The 20,155-nt window shown below is 37.2% G+C and overlaps 1 protein-coding gene across 1 annotated transcript in view; it reads right to left on the bottom strand.

Annotated features, from left to right (window-relative positions):
- Positions 1–20,155, bottom strand: part of PCSK5 (proprotein convertase subtilisin/kexin type 5) — a 135,174-nt gene that overhangs the window by 57,426 nt on the left and 57,593 nt on the right. Inside the window, exons 5-6 of the mRNA XM_026703821.2 lie at positions 16,686–16,762; positions 4,282–4,370 (exon numbers count right to left, since the gene is read on the bottom strand). Coding sequence (XP_026559606.1) covers positions 4,282–4,370; positions 16,686–16,762 — 166 coding nt within the window. The remainder of the gene's footprint in view (positions 1–4,281; positions 4,371–16,685; positions 16,763–20,155) is intronic.

Below are 20,155 nucleotides of genomic sequence, written 5' to 3'. Positions count from 1 at the left end.
CACATAAATAGCAGGTATATATTCAATTTTCATAGAGATATCGTGATTGACAGGGTTCTTCTTGGAACACGTGAAAGAGCTCACAGGATGAAGAAATCAGGGACATAAGCAGGTTGACGCCATCTATCATTAGCTTAATTGAGGTGTTCCAAAGGAGATGGCCATCTGCTATGGGGAAGGCACATGTCATCTAATCTTCCACAATCAAGTGAACCAAGTGAAAAGAAAATGTAGCTACATTGTGCAAACAACTATTATAGAAGGTAGAAGAAAGAAATGCTCAAAGCAGAGTGCAGTCATAGGCATAGTACAGCACACATAACCTGAGTCCCAATTCTCATAAACATATTTTGTTAAATACAATTTTTCTATATAATGCTTTATAAATAAAGTATTGGAATAAAATAGGAACAAATAAAAAGAATCACCTGTATTTAAGACACAACTTCAGTTAATTTAAGAAGCATCCCCATAACTTAAAAACCATTGGGTTCCATAAAATCAACAAGGTGTGTTGTTGTGCTCCTTGAGCACTCAGAGATTATACCGTTTATGGACAATTTTAAAAATATTTCCCTCTGAAATAAAGACTAAAGACGGTGAATTAAATTCCACTAAGATTAACTCTTTGTTTTATCTTTTAAGGCATCACATTTCATAAAGAAACATAGGGAAACTGATCACATTTTGGTGATCTGACTACATCACTAACATGCCATTTACAACCTTAAGATACTCCCCGCAAATTCCTTCTGATCTAAAATATACTTGACACCCAATCATTTTATATTAGTATTTCATATATTTGAATATTGTAAATGGAAGAGGAAGAGTGCAGGTACTACCATCTGGCTTCACCTTTTCTGGCAGCCAAACTAAGGTTAATATAGTTATAGGGCTTTACAAAAATCCCCAGTTCTGTTATGTTAGTGCTTAACCAATGCAATGCAGTCAGGACTTGAAAGATTGAAATTCAATGTTTGAAAGCTTACTGAATGATAATGGCCCAGTCACTACATTTTAGTCCCATTAATAATACAAATCTTTTGTTCTGGGGAAAGATTGAAGATTGTAATGCTAGATATAAGTACTGCACTGTTGGAGAAAAGGCAGAATACAAATCTAATAATGAAATGCATAAAATACTAAGAGCTTCTTTAAGGCAATTCCCTTTTATTCTTTAAAGAATTATCATATTTAATAGACTGCGGTTGAACTAATCCTATCCATAAAATTGCATATTTTGCCCAATTTCTTGTTCTTTGAAATTCCTTTTTCATCTGATATTTGGAGAATGACATCAAAAGAAATATCCGAATTTTCCCAAAGCTGTGATTATTTTACTTTTAAGGAAACCAGTTGCAATATATCATCTAAATTTAGACATTTCACTGTTCTTTGAAGAAGTTTTGTGATGTTGTTCGAATAAATGGATATTTGTCTGGTTTGAATGCAAACTGTTTTCCCAGTTTACATGACAAAAGAAGCCAAAATGGATTATAAATATCTATATACACAATAGCAATGGGAATAAATAATATTATGTATTACATATGCATTGATTGTATACTATCAGGTCCAAATGACTACATAGATATACCTATAATATTAACTCCTTCATCTGTTGTTCAAGTTAATATTAATAATTAATAACACTTATTTTAAAAAACACACATAGAAAATATATATCTCAATTATAAATTATAAATATGTGGCTTTTCACTTCAGCAAAAATGAATGTATGTAGTTATAGATGGATGATTAATTATTTTGAAATAACTATAAGGCATTCATAACTCTCTCTCTCTCAGAACTATTTGTATTAGCAAGTTAATATGGGCAATAACATCACCATGTAGATCAGGCTTGTCCAACCCGCGGCCCACGGGCCGCATGCGGCCCAGGTTGCCTCGTAATGCGGCCCAGTGCCCACCCCAACCATGGTGCCACAGGAGGAGGAGAGGCAGGCGTGAGGCGGGGCGAGGCGAGCGCCAGGCCAAGCAGCAAGAGAAAAGAAGGGCGCCGTCAGAGCGCCACCTCCTGCTGTTACTGCCGCTGCTTCTGCCCCTGCCACCACTGCTGCTTCTGTCCCCGCCGCCGCTGCTGCCCCCGCCGCCGCTGCTTCTGCCCCGCCGCCACCCCTGCCGCTTCTGCCCCGCCACCCCCACCACTTCTGCGCCCGCCCCACCCCGCCACTTCTGCCCGCCGCCACCTCTGCTGCTTCTGCCCCGCCGCCACCCCCGCCGCTTCTGCCCTCCCACTGCTGCTGCTTCTGCCCCCACCGCTGCTGCTGCCCCCCGCCGCTTCTTCCCCTGCCGCCACCCGCCGCTTCTTCCCCGCCACCGCTGCTTCTGCCCGCCCCGCTGCCCCAGCGAAGGCAGAAGCGTGGTGGGCAGCGGTGGTGGCGCAGAAGGAGCGGCGGGGTGGCGAGGCAGAAACGATGGCAGCAGAAGGAGCAGCGGTGGCGGGAAAGAAGCGCAGCGGCAGAAGTGGCAGCGGCGTGGGGCAGCGGCGGGGCAGAAGCAGCAGTGGTGGCGGGGCAGAAGCAGCAGCGGTGGTGGGGAAAGAGCGGCGGCAGAAGTGCAGAGGCGGCGGGGGCAGGGCGCGAGCAGAAGCAGCAGTGGTGGCGGGGGCAGAAGCAGCAGCGGTGGTGGGGAAAGAGCGGCGGCGGCAGAAGTGGCAGAGGCGGCGGGGGCAGTGGCGGGCGGGGCAGAAGCAGCAGTGGTGGCGGGGGCAGAAGCAGCGGCAGGGGCAGAAGCGGGGCGGGGGCAGAAGCAGTGGCGGGGGCAGTGGCGGCGGGGGCAGAAGCAGCAGCGGTGGTGGGACAGAAGCAGCGGGGGCAGCGGCGGCAGGGGCAGAAGCGGCGGAGGGGCAGAAGCCTTCCCCCACCGCTGCTTCTGCCCCCTGCCGCTGCTGCTGCTGCTGCTTCTGCCTTCCAGTCCTGCCTCATCCAGCCGGGCCATTTGCAGGAGGAGAGGTAGGCGTGAGGCAGGCGAGCTTTCTCCCCCTCCCCCCACCACAAAATTTGGCTGGAAAATAAACTGTGATCAAAAAACTGTGATTAAAAAAACGTGATAAAAATAAATAATTTTAAATAAATAATTAATAATAAATAATAAAAACATCTCACTAACTTTATTTCCAAAGAAATTTAATATGTTAACTATGTTTTCTATGGTTTTTTGGGATGATCGGGTATCGTTACTGTTATTTTATTTTATGTGTGGCCCAAACCAAATTTTCATCTTCTAATGTGGCCCAGGGAAGGTGAAAGGTTGATGTAGATCTTGCTTTCCTTAGGTAGATTTGGCAGATTGGTTTGGCTCATACCATTTCTGAATCATAAATTCATTCCAATCAAAAATAACAGAGGGACAAAGAACAAAACAAATTAATTTGGAGTTGTTGTTGTTTTTAATATATGCACACTGGTTTCTAGCCTAATATCAGAACCAATATACAAACTGGCTCTCAGGATGCTGAAATATTTAGCCCACAAATAAAGTGGGAGAAAAGAAGTAATTTTGGGGGACATCTCTAGTATTCATTACTTTTTAATGAACAGAAAGGACATACAACATGTTCTTAGGACTGTGTGAGGTGGGTGAGATTTGCCTCAAAGTGACACTTCATTTTGTAAAGGCACTGTATTTTATATTGTTTAGGTAAAGAATGAACATAATTTGCTTCAAGTCAACAAGCACCATTTGGTCTAAACTTTTAGTAAATCAAACAGTTCTTTTGAGAGGAAGGACAATTCCCTGCAGGACATAAAAATTGGAAGAGACTTTTATGCATGCAGAAAAGGATATATGCCAGAGAAAACTGCAGAGTAGAGTGAATCACTTTATTACTGGAAGAGGCCATATTAATTAATGAATTTTCTTATGAACTTTTGTTGAAGCCATTCATCCCCTCAAAGATTTAGACAGTCTTAAAAGTTGTAGAAGGGAGATTAAAGTAACATAGTATAGCTAGTAATTTTACTAGCTATAGTAACTGCTTCATTATTATTGCAGTAAAGCAATAGTGAAGGTATTTTTTTTCCTCAAAGAATGTATGTCACCTTAAAAATGAGGCTTATCAGTTATGCTTAAGCACCTTATAGTTAAATGCAAAAATAAGTGCATGAAAATGTTATGTAGAATAAATTTAACACTATAACTAAACACACACTTACTAGGGATAACTGCCATGCTTACTGAACAAAGTGACTTCCTTTGACTTAGATAGGGCTTTATTAATTTTAAAATATTACTTTTAAATAATAATTACACTTACCTCCAATTCTGGCATTATATGCAATTCCTACTATGCAATGTGAGTTATTTGCTGTAGCTGCCACTTCTCCAGCACAACGGGTTCCATGTCTATGGAAGGAAAATATTTTAAATTAGTTAAATTAGTTAGCTCCAGTTAACAGTGGCAGTGTTCTAGGACCCACACTCTTTATACTCTATATAGATGACCTTTGCGATCACCTTATAAGCAGCTGCATCTTCTTCGCCGGTAATGTAAAACTATTCAACACCACCAACAATGCTACTGCTCTTCAAAGTGACCTAGATTATTTGTCTGAATGGTCAAACATCTGGCAATTCCAAATCTTGACCAATAAATGCTCTATCCTACACATTGGTAAAAAAAACCAGTACACCAAATACAAACTAGGCGGATATGACCACGTTGATGACCCTCACTCTGTCAAGGACCTAGGAATACTCATATCTAATGACCTAAGCACCAGAGCTCACTGTAACAGCATTGCCAAAAAGGCATTAAGAGTTGAAACTCTAATCTTATGATGCTTCTCCTCGGGAAATATTGAATTGCTAATTAGGGCATAAAAAACCTTTGCCAGACCAATACTCGAATACAGCTCATCAGTCTGGAATCCACACTGTATCTCAGACATAAATACAATTGAGCGAGTCCAGAAGTATTTCATGAGAAGAGTAATACACTCCTCTGCTTGCAACAGAATGACTAGGCTTGAGATTTTGGGCTTGGACAACCTTGAACCGCCTATGGTTGGACTTAAGCATAGTACACAAAATTATCTGCTATAATGTCCTACCAGTCAATGACTACTTCAGCTTCAACCACAACAATATAAGAGCACACAACAGATACAAATTCAATATAAACTGCTCCAAATTTGATTGCAGAAAGTACAACAGCAGTAGAATGGTCAATGCCTGGAATGCACTACCTGACTCTGTTGTTACATCCTCTAGTCTCCACTCCTTTAACCTCAAACTATCCACTATTGACCTCACCCCATTCCTAAGACGTCTGTAAGGAACATAGTGCACAATTGTGCCTACTGTCCCTGTCCTATTGTCCCCATTTATTTGTACCTATTTCCTGTATTTTTACTCATGTTTATACTTATACCTATTATCTTGTAAGTGATTGACAAATTAAATAAATAATAAAAAATAGGTGACATTATTGCAAACAGAAGTATTTTTTTTACTGTTATAACAAGTCAAATAAGAAGCAAGCTAAATTTACTTCAGAAAGTGACCTGCACTTTTCAGACTGAAGAAGCTTCCTAGATGAGAAGTGAACCATCTTCAAGGAAAAACAAAGAAAGTCCAGTTGCCACTTGAAAAAGCACCTTTGGACATTGGAAGTTATAGCACTGGCCCGAAGAGGCCAAGATAGAGACCAGAATTGTTCCAATGAGGCAAACTGAATCATTGCTTTATTTCATCGAAGTGAATTATCAGGCTGAATAAGCTTCTTGGATGAGAAGTGAACCATTTTCAAGGAAAAACAAAGACAGTCCAGTTGAAAAAGCACCTTTGGGACAATCATGATCTGGATGACTGAGAACCTCCATAGACACATAACTTCTAATGCATTCCAATGGTAGTTTGGACATAGGTTGGGACTAACAAGAAGTTTCCCCTCACCTTTCTTTGATAGTGTGAGCTCTGCAGGAAAAAGCTGGGTTTGGCTCTGAAGAGGTAAGATGTAGTCATTTTACTTTGCTCTTCGAATAGCAGTTTCTCAAGGACTTCTTTACAAAGAGAGTTTTTTTTCCCCTCAGAATCAAGACTAGACTAATGGTCAGGTGTCATTGCAAGCATATATGCCAAATAAGACAACTGAACAGTACTGATTTATTTATTAGTATAAACATAAATGGAAGAAATAGCAGATATTGAAATGCAATGATGGCATTTTAAAAAATGGATCTGAAAAAGATAGGGAGTATACAAGACTTGCATACTTCCTCATAAAATCAGTTATATCAATTTTGCAGCTATGCCTCATCACCAGTTAAAATTAATGTAATATAAAATTATACATCCATTAGTAATGTAACCAAATAGTAAACAACATCACTTTTTCTATCTGAAAAAATATGTAGAAACAATTGATGCAATCTTTTTGTAATAATAAAACTTCGTCCATTTCAAATGTGCATAATCAAAACTTTGAGCCTGTACAAGCTGAGGAACTCAAATCTCACAGGCTATCAAAAGGATATTTAAATGGATATTTAAACTTTACAAAGTAAAGTAAAGTAATAAAAGTAAAGTAAAGTAATAAATCTTTTTGCTTGTTTACATGTCGTAAGAATTTAGAAGAAATTATACCATAGAGCAGTGGCCCCCAAGCTTTTTTGTGCCATCGCCCGGTACCGGCATCACAAAATGATCCGCGGCCCGGTACCGGCATCAGCATGCATAACAAGGCAAGGTGAGCTGAGCGACCGGCCAGCCAGCCCTCCCCCGCTTCTCCCCGCCACCTTCAATTCCTCCTTTGTACCTTTGTCGATGGGCTTCGCTTCGGGACGGCTTTGGGACGGTCGCTCGGCTCGCCTTGCCTTGGGTGCTAAAAGAATCCTCGCGCCTTAGTTTCATTTGAAGCCCCCCCACTTCGATGAAACTAAGGCATGAGGATTCCTTCAGGACCCAAACGCTGCTTTCCAACCGGAAGAGCTCACCCAGAAGCACTTTCTTGTCAAACAAGATGGCGGTGCCCAGCAAACCAGCGGCCCGGTAGGAAATGTTCCACGGACCGGTACCGGTCCGCGGCCCAGTGGTTGGGGACTCCTGCCATAGAGTATCCATAAACTAATTCTTGAAGTATTGGGAAAATATATAATCTAAGCTTTTTTTAAACAATTGTAATTATCTTGACAGATAATATAATTTATATAATAAAAATATAAAATCAAATCTGTAAGTTGTGTTCATCCATGTATCTGAATATAGTAATGACATTCTCAATACAGAATTCTAATCTCTTTTCAAAGTATATATACAAACACGCATATTCTATCCCTCATATTATTTTCCTTGAGATTTACACTGTTTTTGTTCTTCCACAATCTTTTCTCAATTGCAGTTCTACAGCTCCTGATGTCTGACACTCCGCTCTCTTTTGAAAGTTTAAAAAACCAAAACAAAATACAATTTCTCTCTGTTCCTGAAATTTGCTAGTGAGTTTAAGCCTCTTCAATATACAGGAAACCTCAGCTGAGAAATCAGAAATGAAAATGAAGACTAAAAATGAATGTAATGATGAAAGATTAGACTGTAGAGACAAGAATTTCCTATTAGATAAACCAGAAAACCAGTGATTTTGTAGGCAATATAAATGAAGCTCATAATAATAATAAATAATAAACTTAGGCAATAGCAAAGATCAATATTTTCTATGGTGATGCGATTATTTTTCAAGTTCTTCTGCAGTAAAGATATTCCCGCATAATACACTAAATAAACACTAAATGTGATGCTTTTTATGCTGTGGAAGTGAAAGAATGCTGGCAAAACGAAGTCACAAATGTTCATGTTATTAGCCATTTACTCCAAGTACGTCAGCAATGTTTGTGCAGCTGTGTTGAAAGAATTTCAAGGGATTATATGTTATTTTCTTCTGTCCTCTCTGCTCATCTACTGATCCACCTGCTGCTTTGGATGATAACTTCCTTAGAAATAGCAATAGCTCGCAATAAAAAGAATAAGGCTTTATTTACAGTTTATGAAAAAGATGCTACCATAGCTTTTGATAATATAGTAATAAAATTATTTCAAACAAGATTGAAATGTTAAATGTGGGGATGCATGTTCAAAGCAGAAGTGTTGTTGATGATGAACAGATAAAACTTTCTGTAATTATATACTAATATTTTAAAGTTGCTAAATATTCATTTTCCTACTCTGAATCCAGCATTCATGATGAATCCTGGTTACATTTTCTTTGCTAAATAGAAAGAGAAAGAGATCAAATGCTTTATATACAAATAGACTGTAAATAGACTGACCAAGTTAGTTAAGGGAACTTGAAAAAAGTACATATTTCTCTAAAATTGCATAATGAATAAATAGACATACCAAACTGTTGTTTTTAATTCTCTACACATACTTTTCCACATTCAGTAGTAATAAAGCAATCTTAGTCTCCTGCATGGCACCTTGTGGGACAGTTAAGTACACATTAAAGTCCACTGTCATTAATGGCAAAATAAAGAGTGTGGAGTAATGGATAGCTTCAGATGATGCTTCCACACAGCTGTTGTTATTTAATAGGCAAGAATAATGTAACAACTGCTAAGTGAATTAAAGGCTTTGCATGAATTAGAGGTCCAATTCTTTGCAGTAAGACAAAAACACCCCATAATCCAACTAAATTGCATGCATATAATTTTTCCCAATGTTTTTTCAAAAGAAGGAGGGTGGGAATCACATATTGCAGTCATCTGTATCAGTGAAAAGAGACATTTCTCATCTCTGGTACGGACCCTGATATTTTATAAAATAGGCCAAGATCAGGAGTTTTTGATTTTCTATTAGATGAAGAGTAAAGTATAGGGGAAATGCCCTTTCTCCAAATTCTGAAATTCTCATTTATTGAGAAGCCTTAATAGTGCTATAAAACTTTGTTTCAGGATATCTGGCGCTGTATCACTTATATGGTGTGCATATCTTTCACATCTTGTTACAGATTCCATTTGTTTTTCTAATAGAGTTTTAGAGTTTTAATGGCTGTTACTTTGGATGAAAAATGAATCGATTCACATTATGGGAATAGATTTGATCTATCTCAATTAAAGGAATGCATTATATTAAATGGTTTTTTAATTTAAAAAAAGCCTAGGAATCAACTGTGAGCTCTCAGATATACAGAATGCAAGAGAATGTAACATACGCAGCTCATGATTGAACTGTTAAAGGCTTGGTGCTCTGCGAGCTTGATTGAATTGCATACACAAATGGTCAGGATAGAATTTGGAATAAATAAATTAAAGTCAGATTCATTGGTAAACTTAGATGATTTATAAAATGAAAATATGCATCTCTTCTACAATTATCATTTAAATAATAATACTGGAATAATAAAACAATATGTAAACTTAAACTAACCCAATCCTAAGTATGAATGAAAATTTCCGTGCTGGTTTCCTGGGAAGAAAATATAGTCACATCCAGAGGTGGGATTCAGTTTTTTTAACAACCAGTTCTGTTGGCGTGGTTTACTTGGTGGGTGTGGCTTGGTGGTCATGTGACTAGGTGGGCATGGCCAACTCGATATCACTCATATCAAGGGGCACTTCTCCTCGCCTGGCCTCTCATGACAACGGGGATGCTGCAACGATCATAAGTGTGAAAAATGGTCATAAGTCACCTTTTTTCAGTGCCACTGTAACTTTGGTCACTAAATGAACTGTTGTAAGTCAAGAATTACCTGTACAAAAATACAAAAAGCTTCTTTGTTTGCAAAAAGCTACCCTAAATACCAATCATTAGATTAAAAATACCTGCAAGCCAGAGTTACAAATCAGGCAAGGTGCCACAGCACCTTGAGGAATGAAAATAGTTAAAATGCAGTGATAACTATCAAGCAGCCATCTCTTGCTCATAAAGTGAAACCCTTTAGCAGAGAGGTCACTTAAGCTCTCCAGAAAAAGCACACCCAGGAAAAGCAATCCTTAGATCATTTGCACCACTTAAAAACACCAGCTGGTCTCACTCACCTCACAAGATATCCTAAGGAAATCATCCAGATTTAAGGAAAGGTCACATGCCCCCCAGAAAGGCAATAAAAAAAATCAGTGTCAAGCTTGCATCCTGCCGCTTGGAAGTATACCCCAAAAGGACAGTGCCAGATAGTACTAAAGCGGTGAGGAAGAGCCCCTCTCCAGATAGAAAAAGAAACCATGAGGCAGGAAAAAATTCAAACACAATACAAATACTTAAATCACAACAGCTGTTCCTTGTTGAAGCTGAATAGGGAAGATTATCCCATCAATAAATATAGGATTAAACATCACCAAGCACAGAATTAACCTTCACCAAAACCCAGTTTTAAACCAAAACTCAGAAAAGGTATGTAAACTCACGTTTGAATGTCAATCTTTCTAGCTAGCCAAGAAGCCTTACTGAATGTCACTTATCTTGGTTCCCTGTCACTAAAAGCTTTGCTTCATTATTCAATTATTTCTTCAAAGTGTTAATTGTCCAGGGAAGTATTTCCTCCCAACAGCAGTGTAAAAATCCCTTCCCCTTTGAGAAAGGCAAGCTTCAAGAAGCTCTGGAGACAGGAAGTCTAGGCGTTCTGGCAAGAATGTAATAAGAGTGGAAAAAAACAAAAGGAGATTGCTTCTAACTACGGGTTCTCTGAACTGCTTAGAAAGTTAACAAGATGTTCTATAGAACAGGACAAAACCGGTAGAATCCCACCCCTGGCTACATCTCTTTTTTGTCAGGAAAAAATAAAAATAAATTGAATCTATTTCAGATAGTTAAATGTGTATTCTGTCATCTTGGAACTTAATTTTAACTCTGGTCAAATATTCATTTTATCTTTCTTCCATTTACCTTTAAATAGCTTGATCTTTAATCCCATCACAATTTATTTCAAAGTTAACCCCACAAGTTGACTTCCTGTCATTTTTATCTTTTCCTCCTTTCAGGAACAACTTGAAGAAATTGTTCTTGTAGAAGTTCTTAAATTGATGAAATAACACATGGTCATCATTGTGTCCCATCCTTGCACTTAAGTGTCCACTCATTATTATTGATGCTACTGGATATTTATTTAATCAACTGGCTTCAAAGAAGGTAGTGAAACACATTTAAATTCCAAGCTGGAGAAAGCTGACTCAATACCACCCTGAGTTTCCTTTCTGCATTTGTTGGGCCAAAATTATCTTGACCTATCCACCTCAACTTCTGATGTAGCCCAAGTTTCCTGGAGGAAAAGGATATCAAATTGTGATAGATAACAAGAGAAAAAGTTGATCTTTTGATAGTGCTGACCAGCCTGCAATATTCTAGATTAAAAAGGAGATTACATTATTATTTGAAGGCAGTCATGTGGCTTGATTTTGAGTTTGGCAAGCCAATGATATAAGATAGTTGTGTTTGATTGAAAAATCAATGGAAGCAACCAGGCCTCCTCTAGGGGTTGGCTTGTCTCATGCAAATTCCGTAACTGTTCCTGGGCATCTTGCTATGAGAAAATGAAATCACCAGAGTCCAACAGAATGTGTATTACAGGGACTTCATTCAATAACACTGAGCACAAGATTTATGGTTTTTGTTATGCATGATTAAATTGGCAAGAGGTCTGCCTCCTGATCCCTGCTTAGTAGTTACAGATATAATTGGATATTTCAGTGTGTAAGAAAACTTCTAATCAGCTATAATGGTGGTCTGGGTTGTGTCCGCCCCCCCTGCTCAGGATTGCTTACTGGCTCACAAGGATGATCTAGGGAGATTTAGTGTGGGGAACGATATCCAGCTGTTCCATTCTCCACAGAGAGAATCAGCAATTTACTAAAAGCAATTTGAGAAACAAAGTCTATCAGTGACTGTGCTGTGGCTATTGTAACCAGTAGAGTTGTCCTCAAAATTTCAAACTTACGTAGTATATTATCTTTTATTCATCCCTTGGTAAAGAATCAAAAACACCAATGAAGCCAGGTTCAGCTGGGTATCAAGAGTTTTCATCTAGTAGATCTAACTGACTCCCAACAGTTTCGCTTTCTCAAATCTGGAGGTGGTGCAGCAGGAATCTTGGAGGCATCTGTGATTGACTTAAAGTGGTTATTTGATAAAGTGGTTAGCTGATATAGAGTTAAATAAAAGTTTGATCTTTTCATCACTAAAGGGTCAACAAAAGATTCAAAAAAGCAAACAAAGCTAAATAGGCTCTCCTCTTAAATAACATCAATGGGATAGTAGGTTGTTTCAAAGGTAGAAGAATCCACATAGAGTTTAAGACATTTGGAAGCGATTCAAGAGCGCATAGATCTATCTAGTTGTATTGGCAATTAAGAAGTTATCCTAGAGAAATTACTACTGCTCTTCTGGAATTATCAACTGGTTATTTTAACTATATATATAAAAATCCTGAATGTGATCTGTTATGATTTGGCTGAGAAAAAAAATATTTCTGCATCTGAAGGAACTTTAATATGCGTGGAGAGCATCCATTTGTCTTACCATGAGTTACAGATTAGAACAAGCATTTAGATATTGTAGCATGTGTCAGGTTTTTTTTTTAATTGCTTGCTCTTTGACAGTTCATGTGCCCAAGGTAGGAGGACTAGGTGAATCAGTTGCATGAGTCTTGATAGGCGTAAAAAGTCCAGTTTCATGCTTTTGAATATATATCATATTTTCTCATGTGCAGTTAGTATTTTATGGTTGAGAGCTGCTCAAATATCAAAATCATAATTTGCACTGTGAACAGCATGTTTTGCCATAAACTCTGTTGAGTTTTCCCAAGGCAGCCTCTCCCTCTTCCATTACATCCCTCTTTCTTTCTTTCTTTCTTTCTTTCTTTCTTTCTTTCTTTCTTTCTTTCTTTCTTTCTTTCTTTCTTTCTCTCTCTCTCTCTCTCTCTCTCTCTCTCTCTCTCTCTCTTTCTTTCTTTCTTTCTTTCTCTTTCCTTCCTTCCTCCCTCCCTCCCTCCCCCCCCTCTCTCTCAGCTTATTTTCAATTCCCTGGTAGAATTGTTGCAATGGTCACACACAAGAGCCGACGAAGGAGTAGTATATCCCTGAAAGATAAGGGAAGCTCTGACAGCCGTTGCTTTTTCAGTTCTGTTTGAAGATCCTATTCTAAGGAATCAAATTGTTTAAAGAAGCGTTTGATTTATTTACTGATCCTTTTCATGCAAAGTGTTCTTCTGACTTTTGGTTGTTTCTTCTTCTATATCCACTGTTAAATCCAGTACTTACTGAACATTTGGTTTCCAAACAGCTTTAATTTCTTCTACAGGCAAACAGGTACTGCTTCCTTGTATCAATAGGTCTCTCTTGCCTTTCAATTGCAGTCCTTAGTTTTCTCTGGTTTTCTTTGATCAACCTTCAAAGCCTCCTGTTATCATGTTTATTTTCTGATCAGCAAAATTTTCCCATGGGAGGATTTTTTACAGTTAATTTCAAATTTTTCATGTAGTCTTTACAAAATGTTAAGCACTCTTCATAAAATATTATCTCAAGTGCATCTAGCCCTTCTATTTAGCCCTTAACCTTCCAAAGTCATCATTCCAGTGCCCCTCTTGTTTTTTAAAAAAATTACAGTTGTAAAAAAAATCTTTCAACTTATAGAAACTTTTCTCATCTAGGATAAAAAGAAATTACGCCTGCCTGATTTTTCTTTCAAAAGGTTCTCAATATTCAATCAATCAATAACAAGCAACTTCCTAAGTAGGTAAGAGAGAAAGTGGCTGAGCACAGGATCTGTTTTGAAAGTGCTGAACCATGACTTAGGCAAGTTAATTTTCCTCTGGCTTCCAGAGTTCTCAAACCTTTCGGAGATTGCTATATTGTGATCTCTGTGCAGGTAAACTCTGTATGGAGCAAACTTGTTGATGGTCCTTGTCCTTCCTGCATATGGGGAGAACTTCTAGGAAATTGATTAGTTCTCCAGGAATTCTTATTGCAGTGGTCAATCATCATTGCTTCCCTGAAAGACGACCTGTGTTCATTATCAAAATAAGCTGTGGTTGGGATATTTCAAGAGTGAAGAAATACTTCTGATACTGATGTCTAGCAACAGGCAGCTAAAACTTGCTAGAAATCATACTAAATACTAGTCTTGCAGAAATAAGTATAGAGTATGATCATTTTCTAAACAAAGGTCCAATCTTTATAAATTACCTGTATGTATGCTTGCATGTGATTTATGTCCCGCCTTTTGTTCAGAACTTTGTTCAGAACTCCAAAATAGCACAAATAGTGCTTCCTCTTTCTACTTTATCCACAAAAGAACTTGTGAAGTAGGTTGCGATGAGAGTGAAAGAAATCTAAATGTGAATTTCCTTATTGCCAGTGCAACAGTATTTGTAGAAGTTTTCATTCATCAGAACAGGAAGCTGACACAATTTGCTGCTCAATATTACAAAGATAGAATTTGGAGAAAGAATAATTAGTCGACTGTTTAAGTCATGTCTATCCCCACTATATAAGAAATGCCTTACTGTCAATATGGGAGAAAACTAGAGAACAGCACTATTTGAAAGTATCAGTCTGGCTTTCCACAATGGAAGCACTTAACCACCTGAACACTTTTAAAATGGGAAATATTGTAAGATACAAGGATATTTTAAATGAAAGAGGTGAGCTTAAAACCAAACAAGAACTGGAAAAACAAGGTATAAATATGATTTGGTACTCATACTTGCAAATACAGGTGAGATATGAAAAAGATGTTCAAGCATATGGTTTATTCAAAGAATTGACAGAATTAGATAAGTTACTAACAGGAACAGAATAAAGGTTGATAAAAAAAACCCTGTACAGTTACCTATTAGGCATTCAACTAGAAGAAGAACAAGTGATAAGACAATGATAGCATGGGAAAAGAATTTTGGTTATACAATAGCATTTGATGACTGGCAGAAACTATGGGATACAAATTGTAAGATAACAATGTCAACCACATACAAAGAGAATTTATACAAAATGTTTTATAGATGGCCTTATGCGCCAGCAAGGTTGGCAAAGATGCTTAAAGATAAATCAGCAAAATGTTGGAAATGCTGCCAAACACCTAGCACCTTACCACATGTGGTGGTCATGTGATGAAGCTAAAAAATATTAGACAAAAATATGCTGATGGTTGGAAGAGATGATATAACAACGTACTGATTTAAAAACAGAAATATTCATGTTGGGGATCTTACCTGAAACCTATAACAAAGAAAATGTATAATTGATTATTCATGTGATAACTGCAGAGAGAATTTTAGTTGTTCAAAATTGGAAAAAGGAACAGATTCCTACTTAAGAAAATGTGATTAGGAAAATATTAGAATGTGCAGAAATTAATAGATTAACACTTGTAATTAAAGAAAGAGAGAAAACTGAATATTATAAGGTATGGGAATTATTATATCAATGGAGACAAAAGTATGAAAGCTAGATATAATTAATGGATTAGTTAAGAAGACAATAGGTATTTTTAATAGAAATAAATAAGCTAAGAAGAAAGATAAAGAGATAGTGATATTAAGTACAATAAGCATAATAAGATAAGACTAGAAAATATTATATATGATTGATTGTATGATTGTAAACATCAACTGTATTGCACAAGATATTTGTAACCAGATGACATGTCATCAAATGGAAGAAGATATGTTTGTAATAAAAATAAAAAAAAATCTTTTTAAAAAAATGTCATGTCTATCCCTACATATATTAAGTTAGCTAAACTTAGATAATACAACATAAAAATACACATATTGGGCATCCATCAATATTTTGATGATTTATGGTCCAACTCCCAAATTTTATGACTTAAGCTTATATTCATATATGAAGCAGCTGCATCAGCACAAAATCCTAAATGATAATATTATTCTGGCTCTTCAGACCTGTCATCATGATAAAATTATTTGCAGCAGGTTTTATTGCTTCATTTTTGTACAATAATTCTTGCCAAAACCCGATAAACCAAGTTAGAACCTTTTTACATGTGAATGTATAACTGTTACAAACAATAGGAGGGACATAGTCATCCTAAAGAAAAGTAACAGTTGATCCTTCAGAAAGTAATACAGATTCTCATCTCAGCCTATAAGACGCAGTTTAGCAAAGGAATCTATTAAACACGTTAAGGTCACAGTTCTATTTCTGAGATAGTTTTTATTCTACCTCATACCTGTTCAGCTGATAACCCACCAATGCAACTGCTGTCATCATTTATTTATTTAACAAGTTTTCTATTCCTACAATGGCAAGCATACTTCAAAACAGGAATATTACAAATCTTTTTAAAAGCAATTCTTCGTGACTGGTGAAAAAGCAGCAACCATACTGAGGATAAGAAGCAATTTTTATAATCCTATTTTCTCTCTATAACTCACTATGCAAATCTGCTCAGAAAGGTCACTAATTTTTCAGAATAAATTTAATGGGAAGATTTAAATGTTTTTCTACCTGTGGAGGTTTTACCATTGGATAAACTTTAAAATCATTATCAAAAGTTAAAAAAAATATTGCCAAGGAGATAATAATTATGCTGAAAATAAATAACAGTTTAATGTAATATTTAAGCTATTTAACATCTGCTCAGGCAATTCATTCTGTAGAATAAGTATAACATTCTAAAAATAAAGTATATGCAACTTAATTTACCCATAAGCGTATTTCCATTTAAAATCAACAGATTTAATATTTACATTCTGTAGCTATACAATAGGCTTACTTGTTTTCATTGCTGGCATCATACCGAGGCATGGGATCAATATCATTACCATTGACATCAAAACTGGCATCTGGGTCCTGTAACCAACAGTGAAGTAAGAAGGAAAGAGAAGGGACAGCAGAACCTCATTAATTAGCTATTGATTCATCTAAATTCATAAACCTCAGCAGGTTTTTACAGGCATGTAATTAGGTTAACTAAGATTCCTGTCATTCTGCATTGGATGCTTGTCCAAAACTAAAAGTTTAATTATATTTAGGATATACAATTGTTCTTAAAACCAAAGTCTCATGAGGGCTAGATGAGAACTAATTCATATTCTGAGGACCACAAGACTGAAGATATTCCATAAATTAATATAGAATCTATTTTTAATAATTAAATTTTAAGCTATTTTGTGTAAAACTTGCTTGTGGTATATTGCACTCCCATCAATTTCAAAAAAATTGGCCAAGGATGATAGATGTTGAGATCATTAGAAGCATTTCTTCTAGAAGCATTAGACATCATTCTAACATTGTTAGAAAGACTGTAGGTTGACCACTACAAATGATATATCTTTCAGAGGGAAGGTCAATAAGAACATATGTATTCCTCTTTCCCACCCACTCATCCTGATCAAACTTCCAAGCGTTTTGCTCCTACAAGCAAAAGTGGAACAATTTTGCACTCATTTCATCCCTACATTTGACGGGTGTCCTACATGAGGCCCTTACAGTTTACATTTGCTTCCTTGGTGCTAATGGCAGCCCCAAAGAGGCTTTTTGTCAGTTTTTGCCTTGCAGGATCAATCTTTCCTACAAAAAGCTGCTAAGCTACATTTGCTATAGAAAGCTGCTAGGCTTTCACCAAGATGACTCTCTAGTCCCTACTTACCATCAATCCAGACTGGGGAAAGTCTGTTTGGGATGGTATCTCACATTTCCTTCTCTGATTATGCTTCCCCCCTCCTTTTTGGAATATAGGGACTTTTTCATATCACAGCTTTATTCCCCAAAGCTCAAGTAAAGGAAGGTATAGAAAGAGGACAAGCTTTGCTCCTCTTCCCAGCTGTTTTTTTTTTGTTTTGTTTTGCCAGAGAAGAGATGGAAAACAACTCAAAGAAAGGCACCTATCTGAGGAACCCATAAACTACCAATCTAGTGATCAGTGATTAGTTTTGGCTGCCTCATTGTAACTTCATCTCCATCTTTTGTGGTGAACAAAATGGGCAAGCTGCAGCTATTGTTTCTGCTTTCCCCAACAGCCAAACAGCTGCAACTCCTACAATGTAAGAAAGTAGAATGAAGCAGTGATAGCAATCTCAACTCTCTCTCTCTCTCTCTGTTGGCCAGTCCTTCTTTAGCTCTATAATTTGGTGCACAACCAAACCCTTAGATGCTAATGCTGAGCAGGTGAACTTGTCCACCTTCCATCTTGTCCCTAGCAACTTCTGCTAGGTGGGCTGAGAGAAGTAGATTTTCTTAGTCTACCTAGGGTTGAGACTAGGAGGGAAACTCTTCATGTTTGTGATCCATGGCTATCTGCCAATCCCCTCTATAGAAAGGGATCATACATGTTTGGAAGGAAAATTTATGAATGAGGTGCTGGGGACAAGTGAATGCATGCCAGCTTTTGGCTGTAGCATGGCACGGATGGATAAAGCATATTCAGGCTACAGAGAATAAGATGAAGGAGGGTGAATAATGCCCATGTGTTGCAACTCTTGTATTTAAGCAATTATTTCTGGATTTATGGAAAAATAATTTCCTTAATTAAAATAATTTTCATGTGATTCTAATTATGCCAATTTTCCTCATCTAAATCCTTTTCAACACATATATTTTATTTCCAACCTGGATTACTTTCATTCTTGCTAAAGGACATAGCTATTTAAGTGACTCTAAGAGAACATTACTTGCCTAAAGGAAATATCTCCGTGTGTTGATAAAGGTCTTGCTAACATAACTTCAATCATAAGCCTACTTTGAAAATGATACTAAAGGGGTATCAATTACTCTTTTTCCTATCTTTAAGGGGTGTAATGAGTGTAATTTTTTATTTTATTTTGTTTACTTTTCATATAGAAAAGAGCTGTTTTTGATTCCAGTCAAATGATACAGTTGAATGAAAGGGCAATTTGTATGCATGTGCAGTTCAGGCATGATTTGACTCATACTGACGATTTGAAATTCAAGGGAAGCGTGATTTGATTTGAGTTTGTGATTCAATAGTTGAGGGCAAACCAATTCAATTCAAAAGTTTGAAATTCAATTTTTACAAATGTCATCCTTTATAATGAGAAAGCACCAAATGTCTGTAAGTGAAATCATAACAACTGACCAGATTAAAAATTCTGAGATGAGAAAGTGAATAAAGCACAAGTACTGTCATTTCAAAAGACTTCCAATACATACAGTATAATAAGATGAAGCAATTCAGTGATTAGGAAAGAGAAGAAGAGGACAGCCAGCTGCAAAATTGCTGGAATTCAATTACAGTGGTGATGAATGCACAGTTGTGGGACTTGAAATTTTTTTTTAGGAATGGATCATCATGTAGAGTATTTATGTGAGCACTAAGGGATGAAAACAACTTGATGGCACATAATCAATCAATCAATTGCTCATGTCAAATGTCAGACAGGCTATCACATCATTTGATATGACCAGGTATGGAAATAAAGTTGCAATATTGTATGTTGTCTATAACAATTCATGACTAGGAGAAATGCCATTGAATATGTAGCAAATTTTGAAGGTATTCCATAGCCATGATGAATGATGAAAGAATGATGAAAATTAGGTCATGATACACATGAAATCACTTTCCCTAGGGACCCCAAGAAAACCCTTGATGTTGGGGGAAATTGAAATCATTTTTCTGCTCATAGATCACATCCTGTCTGTGGAAGCATTATCTTCTCCCTTTGCTGCCTTCTCCAGGCTCTCATATTCTACACTGAAGTGTGAATGGATTGTCTAAAACAGAATTTAGGGGTATACAGTGGGTGTACCATGAGAAATAATATTTTTCCTAAATATTGTCAGAATATTCAGTTGAGAGTAGGAAGTTCAGAACAGTGCAGAATATTGATTGATTTATCTTTAAATGCCCTCTTCCATTTTTTTTAAAGATAAGTAGCAGAAAAGAGTGGGAAAATATAACAGCTTTTAAATTAATCAGCAAAAAACTTGAGTTGCACTGAACCAATGCAGCAAATGTCCTGCTCTAAGTTAAAAATAATTTTCACGAACTGCTTACAAAATAAGTTCTTTTTTATCTTGCTTTTTGTAGGATAAGCTTCAGTGACACTGAAGAATGCTCAGTGATTTGGCTTGGTGAGCGACTGTGGTTTGTTATGTATGATCATTGGATCTGTGGATATCTAGAGGGCTGGCATCATTATTTGGCAAACTTGGGCTGCCCTGGAAAAGACCCCTCATCAATGGCAGGTTATATCTTGCAGGCACAGTTATTAAGCAGAGGCA

This window comes from Pseudonaja textilis, chromosome 2, assembly GCF_049901715.1.
Source record: "Pseudonaja textilis isolate UNSWEBS1 chromosome 2, rPseTex1.2, whole genome shotgun sequence".
Taxonomy (NCBI): domain Eukaryota; kingdom Metazoa; phylum Chordata; class Lepidosauria; order Squamata; family Elapidae; genus Pseudonaja; species Pseudonaja textilis.
Note: the sequence above shows the minus strand (reverse complement) of the source record. Positions and strands in the feature narration are given on the sequence as shown.